Source organism: Puma concolor, chromosome C2 (assembly GCF_028749965.1).
Source record: "Puma concolor isolate L17-30 chromosome C2, mPumCon1.1.hap2, whole genome shotgun sequence".
NCBI lineage: Eukaryota > Metazoa > Chordata > Mammalia > Carnivora > Felidae > Puma > Puma concolor.
Window position 1 is genome coordinate 47,314,524 of NC_141675.1, and position 12,255 is coordinate 47,326,778.

General features: G+C 37.3%; 1 protein-coding gene across 22 annotated transcripts in view; it reads left to right on the forward strand.

Annotated features, from left to right (window-relative positions):
- Nucleotides 1-12,255, forward strand: part of MBNL1 (muscleblind like splicing regulator 1) — a 207,223-nt gene that overhangs the window by 157,474 nt on the left and 37,494 nt on the right. For all 22 annotated transcript variants that reach the window (XR_015240057.1, XR_015240056.1, XM_086674538.1 and 19 more), the window contains one exon: nucleotides 6,632-6,802. Coding sequence is in view for 20 of the 22 variants with exons in the window: in XM_086674538.1 (XP_086530664.1) it covers nucleotides 6,632-6,802 (171 nt within the window). In the remaining 2 variants the exon portion in view is untranslated. The remainder of the gene's footprint in view (nucleotides 1-6,631; nucleotides 6,803-12,255) is intronic.

A 12,255-nucleotide genomic window follows, 5' to 3' on the forward strand; every position in this document is an offset into this window, starting at 1 on the left:
GTACATGCATGTGTGTGTGCGTATAATTTTCTCTCAAAACTTAATCATGTTGTAAACTGACGTACAGGCGCTTGGGTGGCTCAGTTGGTTAAGTATCTGACTCTTGATTTCAGATCAGGTCATGATCTCATGGTTGCGGGATCAAGGCCCCCACATGGGGCTCTGTGCTAACAGCATGAAGCCTGCTTGGGATTCTCCCTGCTTGTGCGTGCTCTCTCTCTCTTTCCAAAATAAATAAATAAGCATTGAAAATAAATAAACTGCCATAAATTTCCTACCATAAGAGGCTTATAATTTTAAAATAAATAATATATATGTAAATTTATTCACCTTGCGTTAGGATTGATAATTACAAATTAGCATGGTAGAATCATAAGAAACATTTTTGGAAATGCATGAAATGATATTTCTTGACTGCCAATTTTTTCTCCTTTGGCAAAATTTTTGTGAGATATTTGTATCATCTTAACTGAAAAAAAAAAAAAAAACAGTAAAAATTTTCAATAGGAAGCTACCAAATTCCTTTGCCAGAGTTTCTGGCTAATATCTGAGCAATGAATATCTCTGGAAAGTGCTTCAGATACATTGGTTAAAATCGTTTGTCCAAAGGAAATACTGATTTTGTTTTAACAATTGAAATAAATGGTTACAGTTTGAACAGTTTTTCCTGAAAACCAGTATTTCCAGTGAAATTTGGAAAAAGACTTATGTGTATTAGCTGGTACTCCTATAATTTTTTCATTGCCCCTTTATTTCCAGAGTCTACCCAAATATGACCCAATAATTTTAATTCTACCACATAGTTACCATTTGGCAGCTTAAAAGATGTCTTTTTATATTCTGACCTCATAATCACAGTATTCCTTTTATTTTAGATTGAAGAAGTATAGTTAAAAATAGAAAATTAGTTCTAGTTTTCAAATAGAATTTTGATTTTTTTGTTTTAAGTTAGCCAGCTTTTAAGTAAGATGTTTCATTTTTTTGTTGTTAGCTACTTCTTAAATATTAAAAATAGCTGATAGTTTCTCATATTTGAATTGCCATCTGTACTTTCATTCAATTTTGTATTCTTCCATTCTATTTTTATATCTCACTATATGCAGCATATAGTATATATACATTCATATCATTTTAGGTATGTACCATATATGCTCACACTATTAATATTTAAAAGTGCACATATTATTAAACTCTAATGTTTAATCAGGCAGTAATTTTGAAGCTCACACAGTTAATCTAAACATAGGCTTTCTTTGTTATTAATCACAAAATTGTGCCTATTTCAAAAGCTAGTGAGAAAATCCTTAAATTCACAATTGAACAGTTTATAACTTCAGATATTAAAGACTTGAGGAGGGGCGCCTGGGTGGCGCAGTCGGTTAAGCGTCCGACTTCAACCAGGTCACGATCTCGCGGTCCGTGAGTTCGAGCCCCGCGTCAGGCTCTGGGCTGATGGCTCAGAGCCTGGAGCCTGTTTCCGATTCTGTGTCTCCCTCTCTCTCTGCCCCTCCCCCGTTCATGCTCTGTCTCTCTCTGTCCCAAAAATAAATAAAAAACGATGAAAAAAAACCAAAAATTAAAAAAAAAAATGACTTGAGGAATTGATCTCTTGAATGATCATTATCGATCTCATCATACAGGCTTTTAAGATTACAAGGGGAAATTTTTAACTTTTTTGGAAAGATTACTTTTAATTTAAAGATGTAGAAAAATTATTGGAGAAAAATGGACTCAATCTGAATCGATATTTTACTGAACTTCCTCTGTTCCCTTAAAATACACCATATATGCATTACAATGATGTCTTTGAAATCTGTGTTTAGTTAACCTATAAAAAGCCTCTTTGAACGGCGTCTAAGGTATTTATGGCATGGACTCTATAAAGTGGCCTGCTAGCCAGCTGGACAGCTCACTGAAAATAAAATGTCGGTGTAGTCAACAAAAGCAAACCACAGGGACGTAACAGTGTAAGAAATGTATTAGAATGGCATTTTTTCCATACTGGATGTGGCAAATACAGAATGATCATTAAGGGCCAGGCTAATATTGTATTATTGATGATTGACAGGCATTGTCACTGGGTTGTGCTATTTGCATTATTTTTTAGTACTTTTAATGGAGACAGTGTGAAATTAAGCAACTGCTGTTTGTTATTAGCTTGAGAACTTTAAAAAAGAGAGAAAAATAATTAACATTTATTGACAGCCTGTTAAATCAGGAACCACGTATGAAGTTGGCCCACTGTCTTGCTCGACCCTTATGTATCACCAATGAAATCAATGGTATTGTTGCAATTCCACCGGAAAGGTATGGCCACTCAGAGAATTTAACTCCCACAGGGTCACACAGCATGTAATTAACAAAGCTGCTCTTCTGCTCTTTGAACCAAGCTATGTTGGATAAAATGTACAATTATATGGCAATAGGTGAAACTGCATAGAGCAATCAAAATGGAATAAAATCTACTTTATATGTTGGCATTAATCCTAGCAGCCCAATTTAATGTATCTTGAGGTGAAATCTCTTGATGACTTAGAATATAGTTCCTTTATAAAAATTTGCATGTGTGAGGGCTAGATGCGGATTAAATTTCTGCTCTTAGATTTTTAGAATGTATTGTCACTGTATAGATTTTAGACACTAAATACATGGAATCTCTACACAAATCTTGTTTCATCTCTGGTGAAACTTATAAACCTTCTGTTACCTTTTGTCCCTTTATTGTGGCAAGCTTTATGGGGTGTTGAAATTACTGGCCTCTGAATAAAAGCATCATTAAATTAGTGCAGCTAAGAATCAGTTTGGTGTTAGAGTTAGTTTTCATTCTGTTATTTTCATTGTCCCAGAATCGAGTTAGAGTAGAATTCATCTTTAAGGATTTATTGAGAAGTGTTCATTCATTCTTTTGTGAGTGCTTAGTGAGGTCTGTTGCTGGGAACTCAGAGATAGATGAATCTGGACAGGTACCATGGTGTACTTACCTTAATTCTTTTTTTAAAATATTTTAAAGTTTATTTATTTATTTAGGGGGGAGAGAGAGAGAGAGAGAGAGAGAGAGAGAGAGAGAGAGAGAGTGAGCACAAGCTGAGGAGGGGCAGAGAGAAGGAGACAGAATCCCAAGAAGGCTTTGTATTATCAGCACAGAGCCTGAGGCTCTAATTCATCAACTGTGACATCATGACCCCAGTTGAGGTCAAGAGTCAGATGCTTAACCAACTGTGCCATTCAGGTGCCCCTACCTTAACTCTTTATTAAAGATTTTTTTAAGGTCTATTTTATTTATTTTGAGAGAGAGAGAGAGAGCACAAGCAGGGGAGGGGCAGAGAGAGAGGGAGAGAAAGAGAATCCCAAGTGAGCTGTGTGCTGACGGCTGACAGTGACTGATGCAGGGCACAAACTCAAACCACAAGATCACGACCTGAGCCAAAACCAAGAGTTGGTCACTTACCGACTGAGGCACCCAGGTACCCCCCCCCATTTTTTTTCCCTGTCTTAAATCTTAATGAAAGATTTCTTTCTCCAAAAATTCATTTCACCAGAAATGCTGGTGATGTTCTCCAGAGTTTTAGGCAGTCCTTTAGAAGAGGATGTTTATTCTAACTTTTTCTTGACCTTTTTATTTGTCAAACCACAATTATGCAGCAGCCCAGTCAGCATTAAACACGTTTTGAACTCTCTAGGAAGCTGAGTTTATCTAATGTCAATTGCAGAGGCTACTCTGTTTTTTTTCCACACATGTCAATGAAAAATTCATGTGGCTTTGCAGAATTGTGTTTTGTAGTGGTTTTTGTTGTTGTTGTTGTTGTTGTTGTTGTTTGGTGTTTTTGTTTTTGTTTTTGCTACATCAGAATAACTTGGAATACTATTAAAATGCAGATCCCTAGGCCCCCCAGGTCTATTGCCACAGACTCTGGAAGAGGCTTGCTTGTCTGTATACTTTTTCACAAAATATCCTCAGTTGACTCTTAGGAACATAGCTTTTTGAAAGTGAGGTTTTAGTGCAATCGAATCAAGCTGTGCATAGAAAGGTAGCATATGTAAGAAATGCAATAGAATGACATTTTTCCTGAATGTAGTAAATAACAAAATGCAAACCACAGGTCTGAGCTTCTTTTAAAAGGTTTGACCTCTACTGACACGGAATATATATAAAGCCCATACGATTTCTCTCCTTCATTATTTCAATCTGTGCTGTGTTTAGAGGTAGAAGGGGCTGGGTGGTTTGTGTTAAGGGAGGCGCTCAGAATGAAGAGTTTATGAAGATTAGTGTTAGTATTGGCAAGGCCTGATTCAAGGCCCAGGGCTCCCTCTGTGCTTTTTATGGAGCTATAGAAACTGATCTGAGTGAATTGACAATAACTAAATCCTCAGGGTGAAGATAACTCTGCTTATTTTCACTTGTAAAGATCCAATATTAGTAAGAAATATGACTTGGAGATACTGAGAACCAGAATTTCCCCTCGAGCCAAGCTGTTCTTTGTCCTGAAAAAGCGGGTTTTCTCTAGAACACCTCACCTGGAGAGCCCTGAAATCAATTAAGTGTTTGTTATCCATGAACTGATTTATGTTGGCCAGTCATTCTCTGTGGTCAGTCTTGTGACTCAGTGTGTTTTTGGGTTGTTTTTTGTTTGTTTGTTTTGTTTTGTTTGTAAAAGTTATTTTTTGTGCAAATGCTTTCAAGCTGATAATATACTTGTGATCTCAATCAAGCATGATTTCATACAGAATAAGTCACAGATCTATAAATGTTCCTTTGTGAACATATCAATGTGCATAACGAAGAGATATTATAAAAATGACCTTCATGTCAATATTTTGTTTTTCTTTTGTTGGATATACAGTTAAAAATGTGGGGGTGCAGATGGCAATAGCACCTCCTGACCTTTACCTAGCTCACAGTGCCATGCAGTACCAAGGGCATGACGTATGCGTTATCTTCTCTGGTCTTCATAATAAACCTGTGGTGTAGGTTATATAGCAATTTTGAAATGGATGAAAAGCCTGAGACTTAAAGAAAGTTTTTTGTGCAATTCATACTGCTGATGTGTGAGAGACCTCGGCCTCTACCCCAAGTCTTGAGAACTGTACGTTCCTTGTATCAACTACTGTCCTCTACTGCCTTCTGGTTTAAAAAGTATTATTAGTGATGCTTTATTGCGTAAAGCTTGTTAAAACATGAAGCAGTATCCTATGACATTAGCCCTGTGCAGAAACTTACTCCTAAAAACCTGAATCAAAACAAGCCAGAAATAGGTCATTCAAATTAGGGTTGTAACAGATTTTTATCACAAACATAAGCATGCTGAGTCAGTGTACAGTTGAAGATCAAATTATGGTAAATGGATTTTTCTTAGAAAAATCAAAGAAGGCTCAGCAAGGTGGTTGACGGCTGCAGTTAAATAATGCTTTGACACTCACAAACAGTTCCAATTAGATTTATTGGTGAAAGAAGTTGTCAAGGTAATAATTGATGAGACCTGTTACTATAAAGACTTGACAACATATTGAAATAATATGGAAAGAGTGAAATGAGGATAGTATTGAAATAATATGAAACAAATCCCTCACAGTATTGCATATTATAGACTTTAATATATATTTTCCTTTTTAGAAATTTTTTGTAATGTCTGTTTATTTTTGAGAGTGAGACAGGCGACGGGGTGGGAGCAGCAGAGGGGCAGAAAGGGAGGGAGACACAGAATCTGAAGAGGTTCCAGGCTCTGAGCTGTCAGCGGAGAGCCCGATGTGGGGCTCAAACCCATGAACCATGAGACCATGACCTGAGTCAAAGTCAGATGCTTAACCAACTGAGCCAACCAGGCGCCCCAATTTAATACGTATTTCCAATGAGAAGAATCATCCCCAAAGGAAGGGTTTTTTCACATTTCTTACTTTATAGCAACTTATTTTGTTTCTCCATTTTACTTTGTAAATCTTTTGGAGGGTAAATATGTCTATTTCTTACTGTTGTTTAGTTCTTGGGCAGTGGAGACAAGACTTTGAAAGGTTAAACAGGCTATATTTTCACCAGTGTTTCATTGTACTTAGCCATCTGTATATACAGTGAGAATATGTGGGAATTTTTTTCTTTTCACCTGTAAGTTTCTTAATATATGGGCTTGTAAAGCTTACTAGTAATTTAATTTGGTTATGAGATACTTGTAAAGGTATTTAACTGAAAAGTCAGTGTGCCTTGAATCCTCCCAGTTCATTTCTTTGGAACTCAATACGAGTAAAAATAGATGTTCAAACTTCATGATTCTTTGGGTTCGTTAAAGTTAACCAGAAGATTTGCGAAGAGCTAATATTCTTTATTTGATATTCTTTATTTTAATATTACCCTGGCAGTTTGTAGATTTTTAAACTCCAATCTAGAAATATCAGGGCTAATATTAAAATAATTTCCTGTAAGGTTCAAAACTTTTTCAAGTGTCCTAACACCTCAATTTGATAATACATTTGGGTGAATTCATTACTTATTCCAGATGTACTATAAATTGATATGGACAGTGCAGTGTGTTAGCAACCCATGGCAGATCCAAGTGGTAGGTTTGCATAATTTTTATTTTTTAAGATGTGTCATTGTAATCTTTTTTTTTTTAAGATGGTATTTTCCGCTTTTGTTTTTTAGGGTCGTTGCTCCAGGGAGAACTGCAAATATCTTCATCCACCCCCACACTTAAAAACGCAATTGGAGATAAATGGGCGCAATAACTTGATTCAGCAGAAGAACATGGCCATGTTGGCCCAGCAAATGCAACTAGCCAATGCCATGATGCCTGGTGCCCCATTACAACCTGTGGTAAGCATGTTTTCAGTTCTCATTCATTAAGTTTGTAATTCCAAGTGTTCAATTTCAGTATAAAGTAATGACTGCACTTCATCAAGTGAACGTAGGTAACAGTGTCAGTTCTCCAGCATTTTCTAGCAAAATTATCAAGCAAACCCGGAACCAGTTTTCACACTGTGAAGTTACTCATCTTGTGGCCAAGTCATGTGGAAATTTACATTAGAGCATGCTTTCCCCCTAAAACTCTCTTTACGTTAAATCTTATGATTGGCAGGTATTAAAATGGTCATCAGACTCACCAGTATAGTCTGTGCATTTGCAGACTATAACGGCAATAATAATTTTAAAATTTGGTATAGATCATCTTTAATTTTGAGAAAAATCTTCCTTTCCTTCCTTCCTTGAAGAGTATCTGTTGCATAGCTTGTGATTCTTTTAAACTCAGATTGCAATTATTTTGTAGTTACAAATGCTAGGAGAATTCTGATAGTGGTGAATCAATATCATACACTTGCAAGTCTCATTAAAAGAGAACTAATCGGGAGAGAAAGAAACTCCCAGGGCTTTTAAGCAAAGAGCTAAATATTCTAAACTGTAGGTGATCATAGAGATTTAATGTTTACTGAGCTGGATATGTGAATAACTTTTGATTCTGAGCACATATTTATTTACTTGGGGTTCGGGGGAGTATATATATGAAAAATGACTTTAATAACCTTTACCCACATTTACTCATAAAAATGTAAGGTTAATATCCTAAGTAATTTTAGATTGCAAAAGGAGTCCTGATATTAATTGTGATCTAGTAATTCTGTATTTAAATGCATGTTAAAATCTGAAATGATGAGAATATATCTTTCAGTAATTTATGTCACTAACTTATATGCAATATTAGAGGGTTATGGAAATGTGAAGACCCATGGGTTTCTGATATGCTAATTGTAAACATGTGTGCTAACTAATTTTTTTCCAAATACATTTTAACACCTGAACTCAATGTAATTCTTATTCTCTCTTAGAACTTAATGCACCAATCATTCCAAAAAAGAGGGGGGGATTGCATTTCGAGGTGGGAGGGATCTCCATATCACATCGGCAGTAATACCAATTATCAGTACTATGCAGTTGAGGTGAGAGAATATTATAATTCTGTGTCTGTTTTAACCTGATTTTTTTTCCATTATTGGGAACTCAGTTAAAAATATGATATCTTAAATTTATTTTTGTGATATCTGCTAATATTATATCTGTACTGGGATAGCATGAAGATTTGGTTAAAGAAGTTTAGTTATGATCATTCTTGGTAGCATAAAATATAGGATAAGAGCTCTCTTTTGCAACTGGCTCTCTCGCACAGTTTCAAAGATCTGATAAATCCTTGGGGTGGCTCCTACTTTAGCTGATAGAAGATCTCTCATTGATGTGAGACACTTTGTTCCACTTAAACATTTAAAGCCTGCTTAGCGCCAGTCTCTATCCTCTCTGTGACCGGGAGCACCTCGAGGTCAACAAGTGTAATTCCCACGCTGTGGAAGCCAATGCTGGTCATGGCAGTGAGCAGCTCACTGTGAAGCCTTGGCCCATCTCCTGAGTTAGTCCTTGAGCTTTGCCCTCAAGGCCATTCCAGGGGCATCACGTGGGTAATCCTGGGACGAACCATAAAAAATGTTTATGCTCATGTCTGTGAAATACAGTAACAAACGTGGTGTTTATGAAATCACGAAATCACAGTTTCTGAAACCATCAGAAAAATCACATTTTCTGGTGGTTTTGGTGGAAAGTTCTCTACTTCAACAAAACATTTATTTATATTAGTTGTGAGCACATTCAGGCTTTGTGTTAGTTTTCCCTGATATGACTAGATTTGAATGTGGAATTACCCTTCTGCTACAGGCATCCTGAGATCACAGTCTAAAATAGACTCTGTTCAGGGTGACTTTTTTGGTAATAAATATAGAAGTCGTTTTAATTATTCAATTTTAAAGTATTTGGGGCTTTAATGACTGTGGAGAAGGCTTTGTTCCAGGAAATTTGCCTTCAAAACCCCACCTGAGACTTTGCGATTCTTTGTGTAGTCAGCCCTATTTTGATGAGGGTCATGATACAGAGATTCGGAAATAAATGCGATGGTCATAACCAGCTGCTTACTGGAACTTTAATGCTGGGTCTACAAATAGGGATTATAACAGGGTTGGAAGCAGCCAGGATGGCTGCTAGGACAGATGTTAGTGTTTGAAGACAGAGCACAAATGTGGATCCAACCCAGGTAGTGGTTCTGTCAAAGATGATAACTGTGAGCACATCCTTAATAGCAGGAAGAGTAGGAAGGTCTGAGTAGTCTCATGATTTGTAGTCAAGTAGGTGAAGCATCTTAGTTTTCTAGGGCTAACCAGTTTGGCCCCCAAACCATAGCCTGAAGGACCACGAAGAGAAGGAGCTGGGAAGCTCTAATCAAATCCAGAAGCATCTCCTGTCGTGCCTGGCATATAACAGAGATCAAAAATTTCTTGATGAGTGAAAGAATGAAGTAAGGAGTTTCCTTCCCCAAATACAAGGAAGAGAGCAGAGGTTTGTGTTAGTTTACCTGCCCCTGTGATTCCAAAGGAATCATGAGCAGGAGCCAGAGTACAAGCCCAATTATAGAGACTGTGGCATGGAATGGGGCATATGGTCGGATATGTATTAGCAGAGGCAGCCAGGGGCTTGGTGAGAGTACCACTGAGACCAGGCAATAGCTACTATGTCCCTCAATTGGGTTTTCCTCTTTTCATAAATTTTCAGAGACCGGGTCTCTCAATTTAAGATCTTCAGAATATGACCTTGGGCTGACTTGGGGAATTCAGGGATTTATAGGAGAGTTTCCTGTTTTTGTGGACTTTATGATGTTGTTATGAAATGCGCCAAGCCAAGAACCAGAAAGAGGGCTTAACATTTTGGGAGCAAAGACAACACTCTAAGGGCATTTACTGCACTCACTACTTTTTGTATCAAAAATCCTCACAACCGTCCTATGAAGTAGATATTATTCTCTCAACTTCAGCAATAAAGATACAGAGGTTCCGAAAGGTTAAATAATTTGCAAAAGGTATTTGGCTCGTGTGTAGCACGACAAGGATTTTATCCCAAGCTGTTCAGGTTCCGGCATCAATGCTGTAGAAACACTAGTGGGAGACATCCACCAACCATAGCTCTGAGTCCGTGGTTGATTCATTGGAAATCTCTGGCCTTCTTCAACATACAGTGAACGTTTAAAATATATTTTCTGCAAATTCCTAACAATCTTCTAACACAATTGTTCCCATTTTGTAAGATGAGAAAATAAGTAGTTGAAAATGACAAATTGAATTTATCTCTGTCTCCTCCCTAAAATTTGCATAATAAATGATTAAATAACTGCCGTTAATTCTATTATCATTTCTAAGCCCCTAATAAAAATGTCAAAAGATCATATTTCTCCTTATTATATTGATATTTGAAGATAAATGGAAGACCTGTAGGACTTGATTACCCAAATTTTAAAAATTAAGTATTTGTATTTTTTTCTAACTACTACTTTAAAAAATGATTGCATTGCCACGCACTGTCCTATGTAAAGATAATCCAACAAGAAAACCAAACAACCTAACCAAATATAGACCGTATCTTGTGGCTCACAACTCGGAAGCATCTGGTATATTCCTTTGGTCCATCCCAGAAAGGTGTCTTCAGAAATTCTGTTGATTCCAGCTGTCATTGCCCTTGAAGAACTCTGCATAAGTAGTGGTTATGGAGAGCTGTATCTGAGCTCTGGAGTCCCACCAGCAGTGACCTCATCTGCTTTTCTCTGTGCTCTCCAGGGATAACGTTGGCCATCCATAATTTCCAATGGCAGCTTCCCTTCAGGTACACACACCTAGCCGCCTTGAGGTACATAACTCAAGTTGAATTACTGTGCATTTCATGAATTTGAAGTAGCCTAGGGATAAAGAAATTCTGAGTTACTGCACTTAGCCAAAATCTTGGAAGCTTCCTTGCAGTACCCGTCGCCTCACCTTTGCTGTCACGGTGTTTCTCTGTCACAGCAGCTGGCAGTTGAGTGCTGAAAGCTTTGAAGTCATCATTTGTTACATGTCCAGGAACACCTAGAGTTCTTAAATTGGCTCTTAGTGCTTTACCTTCCAGTGAATTCAGCTAGTGATTGAGATAAGGCCACTTCATGACCAAGTGTTTCTGGTAAAATGTTTTCCACGGCCGTCATCCTGAGTCGTGCTCCCTCCACCTGCACTTCCAGTGCCTGTTTTGGTCAAGGAGTCTGTGCTTCCTGGAGCACCTTGACATTGGCCCAAATCTTAGGGACCAGGCCGTATGTGGTGATACCTTTTTACTTGATGGGCCAGACGTCAGTCTTCTTTATTTAAGTGTTATTACTTCATTAAAACTGATTGAAGGGTAAGGTAAAATTAAAGCTAGGTGGTCATTGTGATTTGCCCAGTCAGCGAGTCCGTCCAGAAGCGGACTTTAAATGGTATTTCTTATTTTAATTCCAGTCATATGTTGCCTTCTTATTTAAAAAAAAAAAAAAAAAAAGACATCGCAATGTGAATTTGTTGAGAATTTCCATTAGCTTTTGGCCATTTATATGCAAAACAATTGTTTACAGAGACTTCTGTAGCTCCTGTATAGGATTGTGTATACCCAGAAACATGGTTTCATACACCTTGATTGTGTGCTGTCGAGTAAAAATAAAGGTTTATTCTTTTACTGCTTGCAGGATCAACCTTTACAAAGACACATACACACACACACACACACACACACACACGCACGCACAAGTAAAATTGAGAAAAATCTGACAAAATTTGTCTTCTGTAAATTGCAACAGACACTGATTAGATATTATTTATTATATGCACTCCATTAACTTTTTGTTAAAAGTCACAAACATTATATGCAAAATAAACCGTGATTCACATCATGTATTAAAATAAGTTAGGGCCCCTATGCTATTTGCCACATTACAGCATGGTAATAATATATTACTGAAAAAAACTTAGCTCAGCATAAAAAAATAAATCATACTTTTCAAACAAGCATACGAGATAAATTAATGATTAAATTTTCAGGTGCGGAGGAAGTAACATGAAATCTCTCCTTTTTTTTTTTACGTTCAAACATCTATACTAGAAAACATTTAATGCATTTGCTGATTAGTTTGTGTGCTGGAGAAACCAGTTAGTAAATCCATTAATACAGTCATTGTGTGTAGTCAAATGTGTGTAGGGGACCTGCGTAGATCGCAGTCACAGGCTGGATGCAGAATGAAGGCAGCACATTGCATAAGGCAGCAGTCTGAGTGCCTGCAGGGTAGAAGAGATGGTTAAGTAAACACATGTGGTGATCATTGCCAAATTCGAGTGCCGAGGAGTTCTGTGGTAACAGAGGGTAGGAGAAACCTCGTCAGAGTTGGAGATGTGGGTGGATCAGGG